Consider the following 27,934-nt stretch of genomic DNA (forward strand, 5'->3'; position numbering starts at 1 on the left):
TGATGATGTTCACTTTACATATAAACTCATACTGTAACATAATAAAGTTTTAAATATGACACATAAAACCATCTACTTTTATGAAAGTCATATATTTTATATGAACATTTGCTACTTTCTTCCAGTCTGTGTCAAGGCAAATGAAACTTCTACTGGAATTTATTGAGCTTAAAAAGGGAGCCAAGTTTTAAGCAACAATCATCCACCCACTCAGACTTTACACACATGACCAAACAGAGTGTTGGCAACAACAGAAATGAATACTGCTGTCATAATATTACCACTGCCAAACAAAACAGTGAAGCCATTCTGGTTAGATGAATTTGATAATCAATTAACCTACAATATAATCAACTCAGGCCACAATACATGATTTGAAATAAATCGTTTGATGCGAATCTGAAAACTCAATTTAAAAGAATATGAAACTCTAATCCACTGAGGCCTGCAGAATCAATAACATACAGTAGGCTACTACCGGAAGCAACTTCCAGTGTTGGATGTGAATTGACTTGACACTGTTCCAAGCCAGGTCTGGGGGCTGGGGTAGGAATGCCAGAGGGGCCCTGTGCAGGAGAGGGCAGTATGAATGAATCAATGCGATTCACACGGACACACGAGGACACAGTCCACCCACCACCTAGTGAAGTAGCTAACTGGAGCCTACAGTGCCAGAGGAGAAGCTCGCAACAAGAAGAAACACCAAGCTATTCTTCCTCCCTATACGCCCCACAAATGGCTCCTTTGTCTCAGAGAAAAAACACATTGGACTATGTAACTGTGCACAGTGCAACACAAGCACGCTGGACAATAACACACACCAATCACATGTACGCTCATAAGCGTGAACACTAAACAAATACACACACACACTCAACAGTGTTGAGGCAGATTTGAAGTGACAAATAGCCACTGGGATGTCATTCATTTATTGACAGGCACTATTCATGCATTAGTGGCTGACAACAATTTGTAACATACCAGAGGGGGACATCACATGACCCCAGCGGATGTTACATTTCTGTTACGCAACTGAAAGTGGGCAAGACAGGGAGGAGAAGGTGGTTTATGGTTGCAGCCCCCACCACAGCACATAAAGACACCACCCAGTCCCTCAAGAGTCAGAAAGGCCAAAAATAAATTGCACAGAGGCCACTTAAAACACTATAAGTGTACAAGAAAGCAGCTATTGTGACTGACTGAGGTCTGAGAATTAACTATAATGACCAGAAGAGCACCGTTTACTATTGATTTACTAATATTAACTCTGATTGAATTAAATGTCATTTTAGTCCTCTGTTTATACTGTTGCACAAGATGGAGACATTTGATGGACTATATGACCTAAAAATTTAAGTCAAGATAAAATACCACATTTCCTTCAGTAACAGTACACAGTACAGTGCAAAGATTGTAGGTACTTTAGATGCTTAGATCCAACCCTAACCCTAACCCTGCAATACCATCAGGGAGTCATCTGATCTGTCCCAGATTCATTCTGCAGCATGGCAACAACCCTCAACAGGCAGAGTCATATCACATAATCTTGATCAAGAGGTGAAACCAGAAGCCCTGCAACACATTACATGCCCCCCACAAAGCCCTGATCTCAACATCATGTCAGTCTGATATTACATGAAGAGACAGAAGCAACTAAATCCACAGAAGAACTGAAGCAAGTTCTCCAAGATGCTTGAAATGATCGATCTGCCAAGTACCCTGAAAAACTATGTGTAGGTGGACTGAAGAGAACTGCTGCTGCTGAAATCAAATATTGATTTCACTTTTGTGTGTGAAGGTAACCGATAATAAAATTATTCATGGTGTTATGTTTGAAAGCATCCTCACTTTACTTTACACTTTACTTTTACACAAGACTGTATAGGAACTATTTTTTAGCCATTGTAGTGGCGTGGTTCTAGGCATTCCAGTATGTAATCATAATACTTTGGTCCAGAATGTAATATCTCATTTACTATTGGTTGGATTGTCATGACATTTGGTACATATACCTGTGGTCCTGATGACTTTGGGGATCCTCTGACTTTTGATATAGTGCCACCAGCAGGTCAAGCTTTCTCCTTATCTAGTGACTTGCCTCTACATCTACTAGATGGATTGGCACATTTGTACAGACAATGAATGTTTCCCAGACATTGACTAACTGGTTGGCTGAACATCTGGTTTGGTGTCATTGGTTTGTGTTTTCTTAATGAACTACCTGTCTTTTAATGTTGGTCGTTAGCAACTCTACTGTCAGTTGGTGATCAAGTGTCTTGCTTCGTGGTATCTCAGTGGCAGTGAGTGAAAAACACAGAGATATTCTTTAACTTAAAACACTGACTTTGCTGTAAAATTTTGCTTATCAAGCTTACACGTTTGGAATTTGTCCAGTTGTCAAAAACTGGTGATACCAGTTTACTGCACATTTTTGCAAGATCTCCTCCATGCACAATGTACATGTCACAGCATTACTAAAACAATATAGATACATGACTCTTTCATCCTTACTCTTTGTCCATTTGAATAAGCGTACTTACAGAATAAAAAGCCTCTCCTGTCTCTTCTATTGCACAGTCACTGCTGATTCATGCACTATACTGTCAACAGAAAAGCCTTTCATTCATTCTGCCCCCCCCTTACTGATGAAGTCAACATCGCACCACCCTCCAAAAAAAGTGTTTTTCAATCGTTTTGCTTTCTTTATAGTTTACCAGGACAGCTTGAAACAGTCTTTGTCTTATACCACTAACCATTTAAACACTATATGATTTGATAGTAATGTATAACATAGGCATTAACTACTCATAACACAAACTTAACAATGGAAATTAAAATAGGATTTAGTGTAATGTACGGACACTCAAAAGAGTTAGGTATCGAAACTCATCTTATTTTGCTGATGTTTCTATGGACACTGAATGACAATACTCGTGACATGCTCAGGCTACTATAGCAACAAGAGATTAATGGATAGAGGCCAGGCCAACTATATCATCTCTACAGAGGACAAAGGAAAGCTGCGGTCGGCGGGTCATTCGATACAACAGGGGTGAACAACACTTTCCCTGCCAGTCAGTGACAAAAGACAAAGACACTGTGGTGAACACTATCCTCTCTCTGAAAGAGGAGACACTACAGGAAATCCAGGAGTCTCGAGTGTGTGTTACACATACACACACTCACCTATAGTAGACCTGACCCTGTGCTATACACAATGTAATAGCTGGGGAAGGAGAATAAATCAGCATTAATTGTTAGGGTCACACAATATTTCATTATTAATATTTTAGTTTATTTCAGTTCCATGTTGCTCCAACGTATGTAGACAGACGGTGGATGACATCATTTGTAGCTGTACGACATAATGTTGGTTTGAGAGAAGCGAGACATTACTTCAGAGTTTAAGCTTGTTATAATAAAGGGTTATTCAATACATCACTTAGTAGTTAGGACTGGGCACACTGACTCTTACCTTTATCAGCAGTGACAGTTTAAAGGATAAAGTCTATATTTTTTTACATGTAAATAACGCTTATAAAAATACCTGTCTCACAACACTTTGCCACCTACTTACTACCTTGTTTTTGGCCATGTTAAAATCTAGTAAAGTAATCCAAATTATAACAGTGGGAAGTGCAATTTTTATCAAACATTAATCGGACAAGAGTAAATAGTACATTTTTTTGGGACTATTTTCAGCTGCGGTTTAATAAACATTCCTTTATTAAGTATTTACAGCTTCAGGACAGTGCATGTGAGATTGACTCAGATAAACCTACAGTGATGGTGAATATTATAACAAAGGGACCTTTCCCACAGTGCAACAGAATGGCTCACTTGCTTCAGCTTCACAGGCAATACATGATTGCAGCAATTATAATGGCAAATGCCACAAGGTCAAAAAATATCTATGAGAATCAAATAAGTGGAATGGTTTTAAATCTTTAAAATATTGTTCTTCACATTCTTCCAATAAACTTGCTCAACAACATTGAAGCAGAGCTGAAAACACTGGCATCTTGTTCCTGCAGTGAAAACTACAGCCTGAATTGCTCTTAGTCATCAAGTATTTTCTAACATTTGTTTGGTTTTTTACTCATGCAGGAAGGTGGTGCAACAGTCACGCAGTCTGTGACATCCTGTTGGAGAATTGGCACAGCTTACACTTGGCATGATTTCTGTATTGCTAACAGTTTGCTGGGCATCAAGCCAGTATTGACAGTTTCCTTTGTATTCATCTTACATGTCCAGTCACCTGTAATCGAACTGTCTTTGAGTAGTAAAAACAGTTTTAATGCTAACATATTAACAGTTCTGTGTTTAAACATGTTGAGCAGAGGAGTCTGGTTCATTTCATTTCCAAGGACTTTCTTAATTCGTCATAAATTAGGAGGAAGCAGGTTGGCATTCTTTTGGCACATAAATGCTGCATTACAGAGAACAGGAGTGGCCATAAAGAATCCATTGACAGCTCCCTCATTTCTACTCTGGAAAAAAATAATTATATATAGATAGAAACACCAACTGTTTCTTGTTAAACTGCATGATGAAACTGTAAATTAAAAAGGTCACGGACCAAATCTGGCACTCAGACTGAAATCCTAAATTCTTCATGTCTGTTATGTCTACAGTACACATGGCAACATTAATGCAACGCCTCATTAAAATCTATTGAAAATGATATGGATTAGCTAACAAAACCCACATGTTTTTGAAGAGTTACACTGTTGTTGCACAGAGGACATACAGTACCAGCCTGGCAGTGACAAGTAAGCCTAAGATAAACAAACATTTCTGGATCTTGTCTTTATTTTTTCCACAGGACCAACTTCTTCAATGTAAAAAAAACAAAACACTAAGTGTTTTTGTATTTTTGCGTGAGCCAAACCTTTACCATCAGACCTAATATATTTATCAAAGATCCAGTCATTCCACTTCTGTCAAAAAAATAAGTCCAGGTCTATTCAGAACAAAAAGGCCTGCGTCATCGGTGCACCTCTTTAAAGGACAAGTTGACAATTTTTTAAGTGTCTTAAAACAACAGTCACGTGTCCATATGTGTGTGTCCACACTGTCATTTTGTGTAAAATGTAAAAGTTGATCAGAAGCTTATATGAGGCTTCAGCAGTCTGAGTTAGTCATATCAAGTGGATATCTGCATTTACGATATTTTTAGCATCAAATTCCTCTTTGTGTTCCTCAGACAGTGTTTCCTGTTTTTCCTCAGAGGATGTATAGTAACAAAAAGAGGGACTTTGGCACTAAACAGACTGTAGCATCTACTTGATTTGTCTAATTTGGACAGCTGAAGTTCACATTAGCTTCAGATAAATAAAGGAGGACTGTGGATTTTGGCCTCGCATCACTTACATTGTAAGTGCATCATGAAGAGATCTTCTAATGGCCAGTATGAACAGGAGGAAGGATTACAGCAAGAAAAAAACATTTGGGCACCTGAATGTTTTACAACAGACTTGACAAATTGCAAACTTGCCCTTTAACCTGTGTTGGCCACCAAACAACTCTTTTGGCCTGTCGGTCTGTCATTAAATCAGTCTTCAGTGAGGAGAAAGACCGACTTTGTGTCTGTAAATGTAATTAACTACATTTATGTCATATGACTGTCAGCCTCATCCTACTAAGTCAGTAACTAATGCAACATCCTGCAAGTAATAAGATCAGAGCTGGATTTTGACTTCAGTAGCACAATATAAACATAATACAATACAATACTAACTAAAATAAGCAGGCCATATTTATATTGTTTGTGTTTAAAATGTATATCCCGACAAAAGTTTGACCTTATTTCACTGTGCGCTTTTATCCAGAGTCATTTAAAAAAAAGTTATACTCAAGGATGCTTTAACAGGAGTCAACATGTGGTCCGCAGGATATAACGAGACTCTCCAACCAATAGAGTTACGTCTGCGCCACTTATCACCTCACCGGAAGGATTTGTTTTTTCTCAAGGATCTGCCCATCCCACTCCGTGCTCTACAATTTAGCTCCATCACTGCCATGTTGTATATTTGAGCAGTGCCACAGTCATCAGAGTGGAAGCCAGAGTTTGAGGAACTGGATTGGATCCACTACAAACACAGATTAATCCCACTGAGACATTTATGAGCTTGAGTATGTGAAAAATGGAAGTACTTGCAGCCAAATCCAAGTCTGTGGTGATGTTAGGGGGTCAAGGTACGGGCAAGAGATTTAAAAAAAATCATTCTCTCTATTGTATTAATACAAATCACAACACCTAATATTAGAAACCAAAACCAGACATCCTGCTGCACGAGTACATTTTGCACCTACTGAATCAGGTGAGAGTGAACATGCTATAAATAGAGATAAAGAAAAAATATAACAACACTTAATCCAATCAAATCAAATATACACAGCATACATAATAAATTCAGCCTTTTTCACAAATACTATTGAAGGGATGACTCACGTTTGTCATTCCAGTGATTTACAGAACAAAATCAGTGCTGTGTGTTTACTTTAAAACATGCGTCTTTAATTATATAAGTGTCTACTAATGTAAAGTGAGCTGAACTACCACACAGCCTGTCTGGAGAACCAAAAGCATCAACCTGTTGTGTAGTAGCATCACTGACAACACTGATCAGGTTGCAGCTCCAACCCTAACCCTGTTGGCCTTTTATCATTCTTAGTCGCAACCAACACAATGCAGTTTCAGTCACAGAGGAGGGCTCTTCACATCCCATAGATCTTATATCATCGTCATCAGCAGCAGCTGTGAGTGCAACCAATCTGTCTTTGACTATTCTCATGCACACAGGTAGAAAGCTGCTCTGACCTGAAATTGAAATTGGTTAAATTGGTTAAATTGGTTAAACTGGCACACTTATCCACTAATGTTTCACAGTGAAATACGAGCACAGGAATAAAGGCATAATTAGAAATATCCTACATTACATCAGCATATTAGATTTACAAAGTTTGCATGGAAGTTTCCTGAAAGTCTTATTTACGGATCTTTACAGTCATAACCGTAATGAGGTATCTGAACTGTATCTGAACTGTATTCATATCCCCATGTGGCCTGTGATTATTCTCACACATTAAATCATAAATCCACACAATCCCATGTGGCGTTCAGGAACCACTACACAGTTTATCAACAGTATGCTGAACGACAGTAACCTGGACTTTGCCCTGCCGGAAGACAGTGGGTCAATCTGATTTTATAGTCAAACACTGGCAACCATTAAGGTTAATTGCACCAATAAAATAATCAGTTATGTTTAAATGGATTACATAATGCCGAGTTTAAAACTATGAGCATTACTCACCGATCTAAAGATAATGAAGGTGATTACCACAAGCTGTTAATGTGTGTGTGTGATGTGGCAGGTGTGTGTGTGCGAGGATTATGATGTGATACTGACAATAACTGACAATCCCTCATGCTTGTTGAAACTTCTCTATGGGGGTGAGTGTGTGTGTGTGTGTGTGTCTGTGTGCGTGTGTCTGTGTCTGTGTGTGTGTGTATGTGTGTGAGAGTGAATGTGTGTTCTGTGAGCTTTAAGGAGGCTGGGTCCCCCTGAGGTGAACTTTACAGTGTAGGAGGAAGAGAGTTTTGTTCTGCTGCCCTCGGGCCTTGTATCTAACACCAGGTGTGTCAGGTGTGTGTCAGTGTGTGTGAGTGTGTGTGAAAGATAAAGAGAAAGAGAAAGGGGAGAAAGAACATGATAACATACAGCATGTGGGAACAAGAAAAGCCCCCATGAAGCTAAGCTGCATATTTTGTCTTTTTTTTGGAGGGGGGGGCGGGGGGGGGGACTTGCAGGTATTTTATCCATCCTTCATGCCATCTGATTTCTTGGAGAACTTCAACATGTAGCAGAATCATAGATAAAAAGGTTTTGGGGATTTCAAATAATCAAAACGACTGAGATTGAAACTCAAGAGGCAGAGATGCTTGCTAATCTTATTTAACTAATCTAATTTAGGCGGAATTGTCCAACCAGGCTTGAAAATTTCCTCATGATGACGATCATTCAACATTAATTATGTCTCTATATGAACATGATGTAACGAGCGGTAATTATACCTTCATTTGCACATACAGTATTCGTCATATATATTTGTCTAAAAAGCCTGGAGAGGAAGACAGTTAAGTAATTTTACAGACAAAATCAATTTCTTCTTTAAATCATCATCTTTTTTTTTTTTTTTTACACTACATATTTGACATAGTAAGCAGAGGTGCTACTTATAACACTGATGGTTCCAAGTGTCCCATGTAACTAATAGCCTACAATGTGACAGTGTAAAATAGGACCATGAAACTGAAGCAGCTAGATTGAATTCAGACTATATTAACTGTAATATTTACACCTGTGTTTTTCTTGCACATAATATAGAAACAGTCATTTGTTATTTAGGGGTCTCTCTCTCTCTCTCTCTCTCTCTCTCTCTCTCTCTCTCTCTCTCTCTCTCTCTCTCTCTCTCTCTCTATTTGTACACGTCTGACTATGCCTGTGCCTGTTAAATAGGCTACTGTCCATCTTTGTTGTCTAATGTTCCCACCATCAGTGACTCAGGTTGTATAACAAAGAGCTGCAGTCTTTCACAATAGTCAGTGACAGCAACTCTCTCACCTGTCGGCTTCTTCCCGCCTTGCAGCCTCATGACCTGGCGAGCATGACATTAAGCAGCTCTCATCTTACAAACGAGCATCTTTTGGGTTATACCTTAAGGGGAAAGTTAACGCTTTTAAACTGAAAAGACGAGTTCAAGTCTGTTTTCTGTGTGTTGTGAGTTACAGTCTTCTAAATGAGTGAGTGAGTGAGTGAGTGAGTGAATGAGTGAATGAGCCTACCTGTCAATCTCTGCTGCTGTCACTTGCTGCTGTTCCGGTGAGTTTGGCACCCCAACAGACCGGCTATTCAGTTCACAAGTCCTGACATTTTTTAACTTGTTAAAGAGCCGCGGGCGTGGTGTTAACGTGGCTGGAAATGAATAAAGTTTGCACCGGTCGGTTACTCGTGTTGAATGGTTCACTTGCAGGCGAGCCCTGTCCCGAAAACACAGCCGGGGTTTGAGTGTTGAGGCTGCTGCTGGCGTCACTTCTATGCTGGCTTTGTACAGTACAAAGATCGTCTCTGTAACTGGAGATGGCTCACTCCAGCGGAGACATAGAAACTAGCTTGGTACAAAGTTAGTTTTTACTTTTTTGAATTAATTCCCCTCTTTGTGTTTCCTTGTGACAGTGTTTCCCTGTTGAGCTGCGACAAGAAAAAGACTGTAACATTGAAATCTTGATTTGGCTCATTTGGATGACTGAAGGTTCATTTTAGCTTCAGATAAACTTTTAATACATTTTCTAACAGACTTGTGGATTTGGCCCCTTCACTTAAACTGTAAGTGTGTTCATGAAGTAATGATTATGGCAAAAAAAAAAACCTGTTTCAATGTTCATTTGGGCACCTGACTATTGTTTTAAGACTTGAAAAAATTGCCTAGATTCCTTGACTTTAATGTCATCAGGTCAAACTAATCCTGCTAACCACTATACAAACCCCCCCCCCCCCCCCCAACAACAACAACATATAAACATGGAAAACATGGGGGGGGGGGGGAAATGGAAAAGTTTTTTTTTTAAACATACTAATGAATTGTTCAGCTTATTTGATATCTTGTCATAATCTTACTAATTATTACTGATACATCACGCATCCTTAGCCTGTAAGCAAAATAACAGTTTAAAGTTAAACTAATTGCAGCTTTGTGGCACATACTGCATATTTCTATTTGTCACACTACAATTCCCCCCTATTTTATGGATTTTAATTACTGTTCCTGTCTTTGTCAGTTTCCTGTCAGTGGATGTGTTTAGCTGTGCTGCAGCTGGTTGAATGAGGTGTCCATCTCTTCTAATCAGTGTATGTTTGGATCCCTCCTGGGGTAAGCAACTATCCCTCAATGATTGAATAGTTATTTAAGAGGGGTTGATTTCATTAAAAAAAAAAAAAAATCTTATTAGCATGTCTTCATATCTCAATTTCTAAGATTGGTCTGCATTTCCACACAATACATTGTAATATTTTTTTCCGCAGCAGGGATCAGCAGCGAAGTGAGAGCTCTTTGTTTCTCTCATGTCTCTGGTACATATTCAGGCTGTCAGCCCACTCTTAAAGGAACATGTCACAATTTTCCAATATCACTGCACTTGATGATTATAGTATTTACATAGCCTATAGTGAGTTTGGATTTTTAAAAATATTCAGATTTATAATCAATGAAGATGGCTCCAAAGGACAGACAGTGTGAAGGGTGCAATGATACCCCAGCAAATTAAGAATAAATTAAGCTTGTACGGTCTTTTTTTAAAAATCTGTTTCACCTACAAGCAATTAAAACATTATCCCCAAAATACAATTAGTAGACCACTAGTCACGTCATATGTAAACCAAAACGTCACTTCATTAGTGATCATACATTAGTAAATGAATACAGTTGCAAACTATTAGCTTTACTTTGTCTCCATCATCTGGCCAAACATTGTCACAACTATTTTAGCATCCTGTATTGTGCAGTCAGCTCCTTTAGAGGAGGGTCTTTAAGGACTGTACTGCAATCAATGAATAACATCTAAATTAATTATTGACATTATTTACACATCAGCTCATTTTAATTAAAGACTTGTACAGCATTAAGTATACAAAATATAAAACGTTTTTAGAAACGTGCCAAAATAGACCACGAATTTCAATGTGTACGGGGCTGTTGTACCAGACTTTTGAAGCTTTAATTGTAAATGGTAGTCATGCAACTCTGAAAGTTTTAAAAATAAACCCTGCAGATAAAGCAAGTGAAAGTAATTTTATGCCAAAGAACATTCACAGACTCCATAAGTTATGAGGTGATTGTTTATTGCAGCAGCAAAAGAAGAACATAAAGCTAAGCAAACTTGAATACAGTTTGAAGAGGCAAAAAAAATGTACATCGTTATTTTCAACAATTAATTTCAGAACACATTCTTTATCCATGTTCTCAGAATTTTAAAGCCCTCACAGATAAAGACCAATTTTGCGTCTGCATTCTCATAGAAATGTTTCTCTTTGGGCGGTTGCTCAGTAATTTGCCAATTTCAGAAATACAACTTGCAGCGCATGCCTCATTACAGCCCAGCAGATCAGTGTAATCACTCAGACTATGAATGCTTAACAGATCATTTTTAAAAGGCTACTGATCTAAAACAATGAAATTTAGATTTTTCTACTGAGATAATATCCGTGTCAGTGAGACTTTGTCACCTACTGTAAATGCTTATTCTTTTCATTTTTATCTAAAAAATGTGTGGCTTTTACACCAGTAACTTAATTCTACAACAGGAAAAAAAAGAAATACAGAAGTGTCAAAACTAAACAAAAACAAGCCAAATATACATCCTCAAAAACCTCAAAGTACTGTATGAAGAACCTTGGCTCTATAATGCAGTCATGAAACAAAAGGCACAGGTAAATCTCTTTAACAACAATGGATGAACACATCAAAATAAGAAGGTAGAATGTACTTTCACACTGAATCATTACAAACAAAAACCCAAAAATTGCAAATTGATGACCTGTTCTGGAACACACTGCTGTGACCGCAGTGGTCCCAAACACATTTCCAACATGTTCTCATCAAAGCAAAAAGACCTTCCATCGCAGTTTGATATGCAGACTTGATTTGAAAATGAGACAAAAACTAAAAGAAACCCAGAACAGACGACAGACGTGCAGATCCTTCAGCTTCATAAAACTGATATTGTGATATTCATATTATTCAGCTCTTGTGATATTTTTTCACAAGAGCTGAGGTTGAAAATCACTCTTTCAAGATCTGAGACTGTCTGTCTGAGAGAAAATGAGACGTGAATTGTAATTGAAATATGATAGAGATGATGAGCAAAGTGATGCATTGTGTAGCAATGTATTGAATATTTACACTATTATGGGAAACACTGTTCCCGATAATTAAAAACATCCACTCCTACAGTGAAATATGGAGGGCACTGCCTCCGATACGGATACACACTGGTAGGCAAAAACTACCTTCTTCTTTTTCACATTATGGAAGACACTGCTCCCGATAATGTTGTCAGGATGAGAAGTGTACATGGACCAAGGGAGGGGTACTGACTAACAGCCTGAGTTGTTCAGTAAATATTTTCATAGGTTCGATATGCGAGTTGGCCTTGGCTTAAAGAACAATCCAGTGTCAGTTAAGTAGAAAAAAAAACAACCTCAGTTGTTGTAGCGCTTGAGTGATCGGTACCCGCCGTCGGTCGACATGTTCACTTCTTTAAGCAGATGCTGCTTTTGTCATTTCGACAGTATAACTGTCATAATTATGGAAGGCACTGCTCCCGATAATTATACATTTCTTATAAAAAGGCGATAAAAAAACTATTTATAGTGAACCCTGCCACTGATAAATAAATAACACAATAAATAGACGTACGATTTCTGTTTCAGTGCTACGTGGTTGAAGACCTTCTCCCTCAGGTTTCGAAAGGCCTACAGAGATTTGCCCTCATGTCAGGAGGTGGATGATTCAGATAACAGACAAACAGATTTATTTTGTTTACTTTGTATAAGTGTTGCTTGTTATTTGGACTTTTTGTTAAATATTAATGCCACGCAAGTATTAAATGAGGTCTTGTAACAGCCGATTGTTCCAAATCTACTTTTAGGCTTTACTTTTCTGTGTAAATGCTGTGTTATTGCAAAATATTCTACAGTCCTTACAACAATTTCTGAATCGGGGAAAATGAGTAGCATATTTCAGCACAGTATGAAATTATAGCTACCGACACCAACCAGCTCAGGTTTGACTTGAGGCTACAAAAGCAGTTGAAATACCAGCAGTTGTCAATCTTTGTGGTAATTAGCTTATTGTGTCATACTGCCCTTTTGTGTCTAATCTGAACTGGCAAAACACAGCCATTCCTGTGATACTGACCCCATACTGTGCTGAAAAAGCATCACGATCACTACATTCAATTCATTTGTAGGGTAACATTAGTTTACGTAGTACTACCACATAACATTGGCATTTGAAGGTAAACGGTACTAGCACCAAAGTATTCAAGATGTGGTATTTGAGTACCACGTCACAATTATGTAAGATTATTTCCTTTCCTTTCCAAAGTGGGAAAATTGTACTGACCTATCAACTTGATCTTCTGTGTGTTAAGGCGGAAGACTATTATTAATGTTTGGCTTTTTTGGAGAATGTCAGTAAGAAGGGAGATGAGGCAGTTTTTAACTTAAGCGTTTAAATTTATAGAAAAAAGGTGACGTGACGGCGTCTTTTAGAATTTCCTGAATTAGTTGAAGCCAATTTGAAAAGCTGTGCAACTAAGGCTTTTGTTAATGATAACAGCTTGTAGGTAGATGGACCAAACCATTAACAATGGTTAGTTGTTGTTTTTTTAGATTTCATTATCCAGAGCCCAGATGTTCCCAGCTAACGAGTTGGCACAGCCCTGAATGGTCCAGGTCGCCAGGGCAAACTGGTTCCGGAACAGGTCGGCCTCAACTTCGCCGCTCTTGAGGGCTTCGAGGTGGTTGAGCAGCCCCTGGAGTGTGTGCGGGCCACTGCCGACCAGGATGTGGCGGAAAGGACTCTCTCTCGGAGACACGTATGGCGACAGGAAGTTCCTTTCCACCTACAGAAACGAGGAGAGGAACATTGGGATGAACACAGGTTTTGTAAAAGTCAAAAGTCAATGGAATATTGTTTTGTATGACGCTTAATGTTAATGTTTTTATTTCTGTCACTACCTTGAGTCTAAGAAACATAACCCTTGTGCTACCTAAACAAGTGGAGGCCATTTTAATTTTTACAGCCAGAAATGTCGTTATTCTGAGAGCCTCGAAGCCCAAAAGAACTGATGATTCATCTCTCAACATACCCCTGATCATTTCTCAAATACCCCAGTGTTTTTTGCACTCATGTAAAAGATGCAAGGGTGTAAGGGTGCTGTGCAGGTCTTACCGTCATGATGCGGTCATTAAGGACGCGGCACATCTCGATGTCTTCCAGGTCGCTGTTCTGAATGTCTGATGCCAGGCTGCGAGAGGCACGGCTGTAGGAGCCAGAGGCTGAGATCAACCACTGCATGGTCAGACTCTTGGGCAGCAGATCAGGCTTCAACTGGAAACACACAGAAGATTCACAGGAGTGATTTAGGGTTCTGATTAAACACAAGATTCATTTTCTGGGTATGTTTGAGTTACACAGTCAAAACCTCAATTAGACAAAAGTAATGATGAAATAAATTATGACATTAAAAACAGATACATCTGATACTTTTCTAAGCTTGAATTTCAGTGAGGAGTTAAAATAAGTTAAAAATTAATTCTTTATCTGTATGCCAACAAGTACAACATGCAGATTCTTAGTTAGTGGTGAGGCAACACCACTGACTGGGAGTCAACGGTTTGGAAATTCAATCTAAATCTACAGGATCACAAAAAGACACCTACCCTCTGAACATCCTTGACTTTTGCGTTGATCTGAGCCACACGAGTACGAATAATCTTGTCATACTTTGAAAGATCCAATCTCAGCAGATGGTCATGGACCAGCCTCAGAACAATATGACCTGCAAATCGGGCAGCCACTTCAGCCATCTGAGGAACTTGGTTGGATGTGGCAGCGTTCAACTTTTCCCGATTATCCAGCATTGTGCCAAAGTACGGGTATTCCTGTGAAGGAAAACCAAGATGTGTTAGAAAAAGATACAGACCAGGATTACCCAGACTTTGATGAAATCACACAATGTACAAGGTTGTCTTGGATTACTGGTTCAAAAAGACGTGTTTAACATATAGTACAGCAGGATGACTTACTGAATTACCGGAGGTGAATCTAAATGAGACAGACGGAATGCCAGAAAAGGCAAGGAAAGGATATGCAGCATTGTCCAACTTCATGGGCTCCGTTCTGGAAAACAAACACATGCAAAATGCAGATGTAGTTTTGCTTTTTCTCAGTGTAGATGTGATGATATGATATTTGGAAAAGAAAGATTTGAAAGCTAGCCAACACATTCCAGTAGTGGATGTGATACTAGTGAGAAAAACGTGGATGGTATTGAGATGTATAAACTTACATAGTATTCTCCCAGTTGCCTCTTCCATATTGAGACATAAGAGTTGCACCACCGCTTGGGATTTTCACCTAGAGAGAAGACAGTATTTACATATTATATCCTAACATTCACCACCATTCCAAGAAATTGATGAATTAAAATCTATTAAATTATATTTCAACTAATAACACTGCAGACTTGTATCAAATGGACACATTTATTAAAAGTCTACTTTCTATGGATTTACCTCATCCAGAGCATTTTTGATCAGACTGTTCATCAAGGGACTGGAAGCCACTTTAAATTCAGAGCGACCTGGAAAAGGAGACTTGTATTCAGTCATTCTGAAAATTACACTTCATTTTATAATATAGACCAACTCAAGGTACTATAAAACAAACATTTTATTGTTGTAGGTTTTCCAGGTAAAAAAGGGGAGGTGGACAGAGGCAAATGTATGGTCCCATATAAATGCAGCAAATTTGTATAATCAGCTGTTTCTGCGAGAGTATTCTACCTATGGAAATGCAGAATTGTGCTACTTTTTTTTTTTTTAATCAAACATAAAATATGGTTAAAATAAACTCAGATATGTGTTCACTGATGAACTCTATCTTGTTTGTAGTATTTTAACCCATGTTTTCAGTGTTTTACCCGTTACTCAATTTTGAGTTGAGTTAAAACTATGGATAATCATCAGTACATTTACACTGATGATCAATATGCACTGTCCCTATGCATTTTAATGGTCATACTGTGCATGTAGGGTCGAGAATGTAGTGAATCTAGAAGTCAAAGATGTTTTTAACAATGACAGTAAATACCTGTTACAATACGATCCAGGCTGATGTAGGAGAAGGCTTTCATGCTCAAAGAAGACAGATAACCCTGGGACATATGAAAAAATAAGGTTACAAAACAACAGTCAGTATTATTACTGTGTTAAAGCTGCAAATTAAAAACATTTAAAAAAAAATTTGAACCTTAAGTACACAAAGTAATTCTCACCTCCAACCACTCGGTGGCGCCAACACTCCCATATTCTCCAGCACTCCAGCTAGCAAACACAATACTCCTCCGTGGTTTGAATCCATCTGTCAAGGTGACAACACATGCACATTAACAAAAATAGAACAGAAAATACTTGACAGATTTTGAAAGGGCATATTCATGTTACTATCTTCAGTTCTTCCATGGCGTAGATAAGGTAAGATGTGATATGAAGTGTGCATCAACTCCCTTATCATAATATTATTTAAATGTTGCAATATTTCTTATTAAAAGTAAAGAACAGCAGTCGCCTGCAGCTTACCATTTTTCACCATTTCTGAGATGGAACGAGCCAGCTCAACAAGGACACTGGTTCCGACAGTTGAAGTAGCAAAACCTTGAACCCATGCATCCCTCTGGGCACCAATAACCACATATCGGTCTAAAAGAAACATGATGAATAATGAGACATGTCAGTCACATTCTTTTTAGTACACTGCTTGGCTGATCGTTGTACATCTCTTTTGTTGAATGAACATATCATTGTACCTGGATCCACAAACCCTTTGATGACCCCGAAGACATTAGTTATCTTTTTCTCTGCAAGTTCGTTGCTGACACTCAAAGTAATGATGTCGGTCTCATCTCCCAGTTTGGTGACGCCTCCCCACTCTTGTGGCACACTCGAACCTCCCAGCTTCCTGTGAGATGCAGACAACAAAAATGTAACTCTATATAATCTATGACAGGTCCAACTGTGAGGAAAGAGGGATATTTGAAGTTGATAGACATGGTACTGTATTTATTACAATCTTTTTCTTGTGCATTGTTTCAGACGGTCCATAGTGTACAAAAGACTTACTTCAGGATGTTGGTGGCCATGGGTTCTGTGATGGTCTGAGCCACGATTTGTGGCAGGCCTGAAGACTGGACAGGAGGAAACTGTGTGTGGTTGAAGGAGGGGAAGCCGGGGGTGTAAGGATCTCCTGAACCCAGGTGGACCTTTGGGAGACAGGAGAGACATATTTAATCCTTTCTGTTCTACATTAATCTCAAGAATTTCCCAGCAACACGTAGCCAGACAGACTTTCAGACTAAACTAAAAAACCCTCAATGATTCCTGCACTCTGTTCTCTTTCTCTACCCTTATTAGAAATCAAATATGCCTGATGATGGTTTTTTATAAAGCTTAGGCCCCATATTGCTACATTGCATACAAATACAAAATGTTCTATAGCTACGCTACTAGTCAGTACGCTACTGGTCAAAAACTCCACAGGATGCCTTTAATGTGGTCTAGTGTACTTCATGTCCTCAATATAATCATTAAAATCAATAAATATGCAAACAGTTGATGGTATGCACTTAAATATGATCATCACAAATAAAAATATGTCTCCCCAGTGGAGTTCATCTTCCATCATGAAGCTACTCAGCTGTCCAAACTCACATGTCCATAGAGCTGAGTGGCTCCGATATTGTAATCAGCGCGGTCTGGGTAGATCAGCACAGCAGAGGCATTCATTTTGGCAGCATTGGCTACCTGTAAACACATAAAGGACAATGGTAATAAATAAATAAATAAATAAATAAATAAATATGTATACAAAAGCATGAACTTTACAGTTATTATGGAAAAAGGGAAAGGGAAATAGTTTACAGGGGCATCTAAGTCATGTTTCAAACTGAAAAGCACCCACCTTCTCTGCAAAGCTGATCCTACCAGCTCTGACGAGAATGACCCTGCCACTGAGGTCAATGTTCCTGTCCTTCAGCATCCTGAAGTCATTTTCCTGCCCGTAGTATGCATACAGGATGGCACCCTGGTACCAACAATACAAAAAGAAAGAAAAAAAAACCAAAAAACATTGTTTTTCATTATTGTTAATGGAAGAATGAATGTAGAGCTAACTTAAACCTTAAACTGAATAAAATCATTTCACTGAACTGTTCTCTTTCGTGATGGATTACTGACTTACCGTTACTTCTTTAGTGGCACTATAAGACAGGTATCCCTCTACTCGTGTCTCACTCTCGCTCTTGAAAGTAAATTTGTTGTAGCCGGACGCTGGGGGGTCATGCACCTTAATGAAGTGCTCATCGGTCCAGGCGTTCATGCCGTTCTCTCTAAACTTCTTGTGCACTATTTTCCCAAGAGCTTCATCACCTGGAGAACCAGCCTGGTGGCTGCTACTGCTAAAGTCACTGGGGTAGAAAAAAGTAAAGATGAGCAAAAAAAGGGAAATAAAGGCAAGAAAACAAGGATGAAATGATTAACTTTTCAAAATGTAATTGCAATAAAGAAGTTAGAGTAGAGGCTTAAACGGTCTCACAGCAGGTTCCACAGGGAGTGTGTGGAGTTCATATTTACCTGAAGGCACTTTCGAAGTTGCGTGCATTCAATTTGTCAGCAAGCAATTTCTTGACAACATCCCAGTCCATGAGTGGGGCAGCACCTGTTTCATGGTACGGAGGCACTTCAAAAGGGACCGCGGAGGCTGCGCAGGTGGGAGCCACTTCCTTCTTCCGATGGACGAGGTAACCAATCAAGTACCCTGAAAGTAGCAGTGGTTTCAAATGAACAATGACAAAGAAAGAAGGCAAAGAGCCAAGGACAGACTAAAGGCATCAAATTACAGCACAGTCAGCATTTTGAAATAGTTTACCACCAACTGACAATGATAGTACAGTATGTATGTATGAATGAATGAATGCATGCCTTACACCAAGAAACACCCTAGAATCTCCTTCCACTCACACCAAGTAAAATACATGTTATTGAATCAACTACTACATGCCAAAGCCTGAAAGTTACATATAGAAACTTGTATTAGTCATGTCATATTGCTCAAGAGAGACTTGTCACACTTATGCTTTGTTTTTCAGATAATAAAAAGCAGATTTGAGAGCAATGTCCCTTTATTTCTGAGTCAAAAGGTTGGGTAATAGATTGAAAAGTAATGGTCCTAAGACGGATCCCTTGAGGAACTCCAGCAGTTATTTCAGATGCAAATTGAATATACAAGTAGCGGCTCCATTAACCCTCCACTCTTACCGATGATAAAGATGAGGAGGATAGTGGCTGCCATGAAGCACAGGTTCTTGGGTGTGCGTCCAAGTTTCTGAGCCACGTAGGGTTTGCGATTGGAGTTGTTTTGACTGTGATCCCCCACACCATTTTCCCCGACCTCCTCATCCATGTCAGACGACAGCTTCATCTCCACCTGGCTGTTATCGCCTTCCATGTTCTGGGTCAGGTTGAAACGTGTGTAGGAGTGTGGCTCCCCATTAAACTGTAATGACAGAGGAGAACATTTAGTTTTATTATTTAAGTAGGAACAGGTACAAAGCACATATTACACATTGTTAATGGGACCTATAATTCCAGGGCGTCAGCGAGAATCAAAAAACCAGGAGTTTTGTAAAGCGTTTTTTCAATTGGTGATATATTTTTGTACAATTATGACATCAAAATGTATTATGGATTTGAATCTATGACAAAAATTGAACCCCAAATTTTCTAATATATGCAGTACATATTTCTGTACCACTTTTTAAAACATCTATAAAATTTAAAACTTGGTTTGGAAGTTTTAACACTTAATGTTAATAATCTCTTAACACTTATTTGACCTGTAATAAGTTATTAATAGTTTTAAGGATACCATGTAGTTTCCTTATCTATCTCCACCATGAGTTCCTTTTGTTTTAGCTATCTCTGAAACTCATCAGGAAGACCCCTCCCAATGGGCCATTCAGTCACATACCCATCTGATAAAAAGCCGCAGAGCAACCAGACAACTCCCCAAAAAAAAGAAGTTTCCTTACATCTTAACAGTTGCTATTAGACTTCCTTCACTGTACGTAAAACCCATACACCTTTGTGTAAAACTGCTGGTATGACCCTTTATAATTGGCCGACATAAGAAATGTACGCAGTCTACAGCGCGTGTACAGTAATCTACGCAAACCACACAAGTATTTTATCTGTATTTTTTAAAACCAACAAAGTTCTGTTTCTCTTTTATTGCACCTTTGAGATCACCCACTTTTTCTAACTCTACTTTTCCATCATTATTTAACAAAGCAGCACATTTAAATTAAGTACATGGCAGACAATCTAGAAAACCACAAACTTATTATATGCCAATAAGAACTCAAAAATCTCTGTCCAATACAGAATATGTGTAAACTTAGAATGTCAAACAAGTGTACAGCAAAATTAACTTACATCCATTTCCTTCCAAGAACTTAAACAGAGGGACGATGCACGATGTAAAAATGATAAAGATGAAGGAGCTCTTATACCAAGAAGATCTGATAGAAAATGGAAGACTACTTCACATTTCTAAGTAAAAAATATGATATTTTGAAACGGGAAGTGGGTTTAGAATGGTAAAAAAACAGGAAATAGTTCTCCATCACGCTCCCCCTTCTATGGTTTCTCTCAATCTAATCAAAGTCTGCAAGTTGATTTTTGGTTTCACCTGTTTGACATTAATGATGTATTAAATTGATTGAGATATGAGATTCTCCTAACTTAATTCTTTTTTACTTTTTATATAATAAGTCAACATCTGCTGCACTGAAAATATTTCCCCAAATCCCAAGTAATCATTCAGCTTGGTGTTGATGAAAAGCAGTAATTATTTGTTCTCAAGAAGAAAAGAAAAAACATTCCATTATGCAACGTTGCACTTTAATAACAGTCATTTCAGAAGTAGCAACAATAACACTACGTTATGGAGAGGATAAGTCTTTAAAGACAGGTTTGGTCTTTGTAGGATTTAAGGTTGTAATACTGATAACAATACTTACAATTTTTGATATTGTTGTCCTTGCCTGATCCATTTCTGCTTCACTGGAATCTCTAAAAAAGAAAAAAAAAGGGGGGGGGGGGCAAAGAGAAGCGAGACTTTTAGTATACTTACTGGAATTGCCACCTTTCAAGTCTATAAAGAGTTGAATGCGTCATACTCAAGAATCACAGGTGGACTATTACTTTAAGATTTTATTTCCCCACAGTGTGTACAGTGTGTTACTGTTTCACTTCTGGGAATAATGGGGTGTCCAAAGAATGCGCCCCACCTCTTGTCCAAACAACCATGGGGTTTCCTTTGCTGCTAACTAGAAAGACACCACTGTTTCAGGGCACAAAAGACCAGTGTCCAGTACAGGTCAACACAGGCTCCATGTGAACTCCACGGCCAGAATAATACAATAACAGAACAACTTGCTCCCACTTACTTCGATGTTCGAGGGAAAGCCAAACAAAGCAAGGTTTCAAATATAACAGAAGAACAAGACCTGAAATGCAAGTCTTCTGTCTATTTTTTTTTTTTAATACTGAAACCACAACCATTGTCATAGGAGCCATATATGTAATTATAATACATGTACAATAAAGTATAAAGAGAAAAAATCCATTGTATAGAATTTCTGACAACTCAGTGGATTCGTACTGATTCACTGACATTTGACACTGCAAGGTCACTTAATGGCCTTCAACTGCTGTTTATAACCAGCGGCAGTTACTATAGTGACCTTGTGAATCCAACTGACTACACAGTCTCATGAGGTATTAGCTTAATTCATGATACAAGTTATCTATCCAAATACAATGTAATGCTGGTAATGTCTATATGAATTAAACTGTTTCATGGGTGATTATGAAAGGTGCAAAATGAAAGCTTGCTTTAAAACCTGAAACCTCTCGCCCTTTTATTGCAAGCATCCGTGTTAACTAATGTAACTGCAAAAACAGAACTAGAGCTAATCTACTGTCGTTACATACACCCTTTTGGGAAACTACCCTGAATGAACATCATTGCTACTCAAAAAGTATTAGTGGTGCCAGTTCCTTGTTCTCTATAAAAACACAGTAATGAAAAAGCGATTGATTTTATTGTTCAAATCAGACTTGTAAAAAAAAGGGATGTTAACAATATGCTTACAATTGATTCAGGCTGGTGTCAGTGTGTAGCCACAGCCCTGTTCTTTATCATGTTAATGTTACTATCGTCACCCGTCAGCCCTGAGTATCTTGTGAAGCTGTGAATATAGCACAGTTTGTTATCAGAGGGTTGTGTCTTGTGTTTATGGTCACAGAAAAGTGATAAATCTTTGGGGTATTAGCAAGACATTGCCTATCTGTGTCTCTTATCAGACTTCCTAACACTATAAGCACTACTACTGTTGTGGTATTTGTACAAAGTGGGGCTAAAGTTATCAGTGTTGCACTATTTATACTTTGCAACATTTCTTTTCTGTGAAACTGATTAACTGTTAAACACTGTACATTATCCAACTATTTCTCGTATTTCTAAGAATACACTAAGATTTCTTTCTAAGATATATCACTAAGTGATATATTGTGTATGGCAGAACCACCATTGTTGTGATATGTCGTTATTGAGGGGAAAAACATCATGATGGTATTGTAAAGAATCATGAGTTGATTTGTGATTCCAAACCTTACACTGGATAACAATCTCAATGTAGATAGCACAAACAAGGTTGGAGAAAAGATGTATAATAGCTGACAGGAAATCATTATAGACAGAAGTGTCATAAGCCATGTAAGGGGTTTAGAGAATTGTGCCTATTTGGTTTGTCTCCTTCTACTGGTGAATATGTGACTTAAAAATTATGATATCAAGGAGCCTTTCTGGGGGAGTTTTTAAAAAAATGAATGATTTGTTGGTCTAAAATAATTAGGCGATTTAAATTGACCATTTCATTGTTTTACCAAAGACAGACAACTAATCACAAATACTATGTATAATATTAAGAGGTTTTTTGTATCTTTGGGTGAATTATGGGGGGGGGGGCTCTGTTCTGATGGAGCAACTCACTTTTTCCACACCAGTATACAATTTTCACTGCAGGGATACAAGTGTCTGTTACACAACAACATATTCCAAAACCCCAACCTGCAGCAAAATCTATTCATCCAAATGAATGGAACCCATATTAGCATTTAAACTGAAGCATTTGCAAATACGTTTCATGGCTGACCTTATGACAGCGAACTCCTCTAAAGCTGTTAGTTACCCATGTTAAACAAATATCCACTTTAAAACTAGCTGATCAGGCCATAAGCAAACCAACTCCTGAACTTTAATCCCAGTTGTAGTAAGTAGAGCAAACAGGCTGATTTGACAGAGAGCCCATGACCTTTCCTAACCTGTCTGACCTTGAGAAGAACAACACCTCTCACAACATCCTGGGTCTTATCAACCCTCGGAGTACGCTAATCCAACACCTCTCAACAATCAACTAACGGGTTAAAATATTACCACACTGACTGAACTTTGAACAGAATAAAACACTGCTTTGTTTGGCAGTGGCCTAATTTGGCTCACAACTTTGTGTATTGTGTCCTAACAGAGTAAACAGAGTCACAAAACCGAAAAAAAGCAAAGTAAACTAATTAAAATAACATACAAAGACATTGAAGGTGACTTATGTTCTTATCTGGGTTACACACCCCAACAGCAGAGGAATGAGAAAAACTTAATGACACCTTTGGGCCAATTTACAAGCTCCACTGGAAGGAGATCCCAAACTGGACATTGCGTGAGGAGAGCTTGTATGGACAAAAGCAGAGGGGACACAAGTTCACAGGCAGGCCTGCCCTAATTTACCCTGCCAAAACGTGGCCTTGCTCAACTCCAACTGCGTGTTATACAGATAGCATAGCTAAAAAGCCTAACCTTGCACTCCAACTGTATTTAAATAAAGAAAATGAGGATGCAGATATGTTGGAATACTGCCATACATTAACACAGCTCCGAAAACACTTTTGCTATTCTAGGCATTATGAAGTACAGCTAAGTTTAGAACATGACCTGGCCTCAGATCACCCCCAGGACTCCCTCGAGTTTACTATAACCTTGAGGGGGCCAGAGGAGCCACACATTGGCTCTAAAGGTCACAAACTGCAACAAACATATAGACTTTTTTGTATTCACAGTCTGCTTTGCAACACACATTTGACGGATATGAACTTTAAGACGTGGTATCAGACGAGACTTGGCTGCTTTGTAAAGCCAATTGCTCAGTAAGGTGGGCAGAGCTATGTCTATAATCTTACATACCAAACATACCGGACCTTACTGAAGCTAATACTTTAATCAGATTAGCTAATCTTTCGGTTGAGAGACCTATGGAAATTAGCAATTAACAGAACACATTAAAAAAAATGTATACGCACACACACACACACACACACACACAATATGCACAAATATTAGTTTCATCCCAACTAACGAGTGCAACTGCTTGATGTCTTTGATGACCATTTGCTTGTGTCAGTCTCTGAACCTTGGGGCATGTCTTGTATCTGATATATAAGTTTAGGACACATGTGTGCAGAAGAGATAGTAGATGCAAAGTTGGGTCACGCCCTTTTGGGAATGACACTCGCAAGCATAAGATGTAAGAACGTCATGAGCGCAGAGCATCACCACCCCCTCCCCCCAACTTTAACAAGCGAACACATTTGACAATCAAAGCCAGTTACATATCTACAGACAGATTCAAGATCACCGTCATTGTGAAAGGTGATTTCCCCTCTCGTTTCCAAGATCAAACGTGTTGCAAAAGTAGCTTCCTTGTAGTACATGTAGTAACTGAAACAATCCCTTTGATAAGAAGTTAAGTAACTTTTATTTCATCATTTTTTCAGTGAAGTTGAGCGGCAAAGAACACTTTTGTTCCAGTATTACAACAGCTTGGTTGTGAACTCAGTTGAGGGTCATTGAGGTGCAATAACTAAATCAATCACTTTAATTCACTACATTAACTATTTTTAATTAACAGGTGGAGTCTGAACATGTACTGAGCAGTTAAGAGCAGTCATGCATTTAAAACTACTAACATGATAATTTACAGCTCACATTTTATTACATACTAATTATTATTCATCAGTGCAGTCTTAAGAACATCTACCATAACTGAAACTATCATTATGGTGTTAAAGCCTGCCATCAGCAGATGACAGGCTGTAAATACACCTATACTTTACATAATGTGTTTGTACTGTTGTGTATACACATCACAACAGCAATCTGGTAGGGAAGCATTACTTCAACTTATGTGAGAACAACCTGTTACAAATGGCATGATGTGATTTTATGTAATGCATGTGTGATTAACATTTACTTCTTCATTCCAAGAAGCTATAATTAACTTCTTCCTGGTTAAAAAATAGTCTCCTTCCTTCACAGTAAGAGCTTGTGATAAAATCTGCTCTTGTGAAGCCAGGCATCCAAATACTATACAATTGAATGAAATGCCTGTCTAACTAAACGGTTGAATTGTAACTGGAAGTTACAGAGAACCAGGAAATAACATGACATGACACCATTTCACATCAGAGGATAAGTCTTTCTAAGCATGAATGCACCCATCAAAAGTTAAATCATAGTTAAAATCATAGGTGCCAAAAAAAAGCAATCTAAGCTTTAGGTGACACATGATGTGTAAAGACACAAATGTCACAGCTTTCACACAGTCCTCTCCAACTGCATTATTGAACCAAAAGATCAACAACAGTTTACCCATGTGATATAAATCAGATTTAATTAAGTTTAATTAAAACTCAAATCATAAGCTCCAGTGCGCCCCATTGCACTGATTAAATGACAATTGACGTATATTTAGGAGTTTCATCTGTTAACCACTGACTCAATTGCCATTCTTTTTTCTTTTTTTTAAACACTAAATCAGAATTTGATTTGATCGTGGAGCTTTTGCAACAGAACTCTTTGCAACTAATTTGGTAAATGGAGGTGTGGGAGTCAAAACGAGATGGTGAGAAAGAAAAAGGACAAGGTCAGGGGGGTAACGGGAGAAGAGAGGAGGAGGAGGAGAGGGGTTAGGAGTGCGTAGGAGTCATTGTGCAGCAGCAAACCATGTGATAGTCACACTGGAGAAAAGCTCCAAGTAGCTCATGGGAGAGTGAGCCAGAAGTACAACAGTGAAGCAGACAAATCCCATTTATTAGGCTGGTACAAGTACTCTGGAGGGACAAAAAAAAAGGCAGCACTTTCTAAATTATAGACACAGGATGCTTTTGTATTATATGCAGAAAAGACAATCACCTCTGTTTTTTCTTACTATAACACAAATTCTGGGGGTCACTTTTGCAGCTGTTGGTCCAACTTATACATTAGGGCTGCAACTAGAATAGAATAGTTTCCCATAGGGGAAATTTGTTATGGACTCAAAGTGCGTAGTGCATAGTAGTAGCTGCCCTTACTAAATATGTAATGTAATAAATACACATAAAATACAACTAATGATTTTATAGTTGGTTTATCCGTCTGTTATTTTCTCAATCAATCAATTAGGTCATCTGGTTTATAAAAATGTTTGAAAATGGTGAAGAATGTAACTATTAATATTAATAACAACTATTCCTCAAAGCCCAAGGTGACTTCCTCCATTGCCTTCTTTTGACCCCACCAAGTTAGTTAGCTTTCACAGAAGACTAAATACACCAAAAAACACATCTGAAACTGTAATTTCAGTATTTGGACATTTCTTCTTGAAAAATTATTAAACTTTTCTGTCTGCTAATCGATTCATCGACTATTCTTTGCAGCTCTACATTACACACAAACCCTCCAACCACCCACCAACAGCAGGTGGCAACACAGTGTGTGTGTATCAAAGGGGCTGATCAAAAACTGAGTCAAACTAGGAAGATTCAGATGATAATGACATGACATGACAATGCAAGAGATTCCACTAAAACTGAAAGCAAGACTCAATAGTGTAAAGCTGCTTAACATGCAGTCTAAAATGCATAAGAGCCAATTTTTGAATTTTTGAATCAACTGATGTTTTCAAGGAGGAGAGCAATGCAATTGTCAAGTTCAGCTGCTACTAAACTGCACAACATGCTGAAGGATGCAGTCATGACTAACGTCACACTACACCGGCTCAGAGCACTCATCCATAACCAAATATAGCTTCTGTCCTGTACATCTGAGAAAAAATGCTGCTCAGCTTCACTTAAATAATACGTGGACCAACACATTGGCATATATGGAGAAAAAAAAAAGTCTAGACTGGAGGTTACAGCTATGGATGTTGTGGTAGAGATAGCTTATCTATGCGGCTGCCTGTCAAGGTCAGTAAACAGGGACACTGTAATGTCTACTTAGTGACACTGCTGCCCTGTGCAGGAAGGGTCACACATGGGAAACTGGCCGAGTTTAACACCGGCGCAGTCCTGCTCACCCAGCGCAGCTTGTTGAACGTGACTACCGGCTTCCTTCATTATGGCGCCTTGTTTCAATGGCAACGTGACAATCAACGCTGAGAAGGCTCAAAGACTGAATGATGAGGAGGAAACGTGTTACAACCAGGTTACAACATAAGTAGAGGTGGGGTAAACGCCTCCGCTAACGTTTGTTAGACAAGCCTAGACAGCACTAGGGTTGCGTGACCGAAGGTAACGCACAGTATAGATGTTAGTAAAAGAATAAAATGCAAAATATTAGACATATACTATATGAGTCGCCATTTCTCTATGCTTTCCAAATTAATATGTTAGCATACATTCACCCGCATAACAGTCTTTGAATCACTGGTTAACGTTACTTTAGTCAAATTAGCTTTAACAGTCTTCTAGCTCAGGTTGAACTATTGTAGCGAGCTGTCTGTCACGGATAAAGCTCTCACCTGCTCTTCAAAACTGCTAAAAACCGACTGACTTCTTCAGCGGCCCCCTTTTGACACGAGGTCTCTCCTGCAGGCTGCTTCCTTGCTATCACTCTGCCTCACCGGTGTCCTTGACCATGTGTCTCGTAGTTT

General features: G+C 38.6%; 1 protein-coding gene across 1 annotated transcript; it reads right to left on the minus strand.

Moving 5' to 3' along the window:
- Positions 1-10,887: 10,887 nt before the first annotated feature.
- LOC128369338 (transferrin receptor protein 1-like) lies at positions 10,888-27,903 on the minus strand. Its single transcript, XM_053330357.1, has 18 exons — positions 27,803-27,903; positions 20,927-20,976; positions 19,164-19,401; positions 18,480-18,663; positions 18,088-18,313; positions 17,809-17,931; positions 17,559-17,651; positions 16,971-17,110; positions 16,658-16,809; positions 16,431-16,550; positions 16,127-16,212; positions 15,943-16,006; positions 15,366-15,433; positions 15,140-15,207; positions 14,877-14,970; positions 14,511-14,732; positions 14,020-14,178; positions 10,888-13,690 (listed from the first exon to the last, which is right to left on the minus strand). The coding sequence occupies exons 2-18, from the start codon at positions 20,957-20,959 to the stop codon at positions 13,454-13,456; spliced, it is 2,307 nt and encodes a 768-aa protein (XP_053186332.1). The 5' UTR covers positions 20,960-20,976; positions 27,803-27,903; the 3' UTR covers positions 10,888-13,453.
- Between the last annotated feature and the right edge of the window lie 31 nt (positions 27,904-27,934).

Source organism: Scomber japonicus, chromosome 12 (assembly GCF_027409825.1).
Source record: "Scomber japonicus isolate fScoJap1 chromosome 12, fScoJap1.pri, whole genome shotgun sequence".
Taxonomy (NCBI): Eukaryota; Metazoa; Chordata; class Actinopteri; order Scombriformes; family Scombridae; genus Scomber; species Scomber japonicus.

What these genes read in the sequence shown, in the direction of transcription:
- LOC128369338 (XM_053330357.1), bottom strand. Translation starts at nt 20,959, where the DNA reads ATGGATCAGGCAAGGACAACAATATCAAAAATT. An exon ending in CCTCCTCATCTTTATCATCG is followed by an intron (nt 18,664 to 19,163) that starts GTAAGAGTGGAG and finishes TGCTACTTTCAG; the next exon opens with GGTACTTGATTGGTTACCTC. An exon ending in GCGCCACCGAGTGGTTGGAG is followed by an intron (nt 16,007 to 16,126) that starts GTGAGAATTACT and finishes CATATGTCCCAG; the next exon opens with GGTTATCTGTCTTCTTTGAG.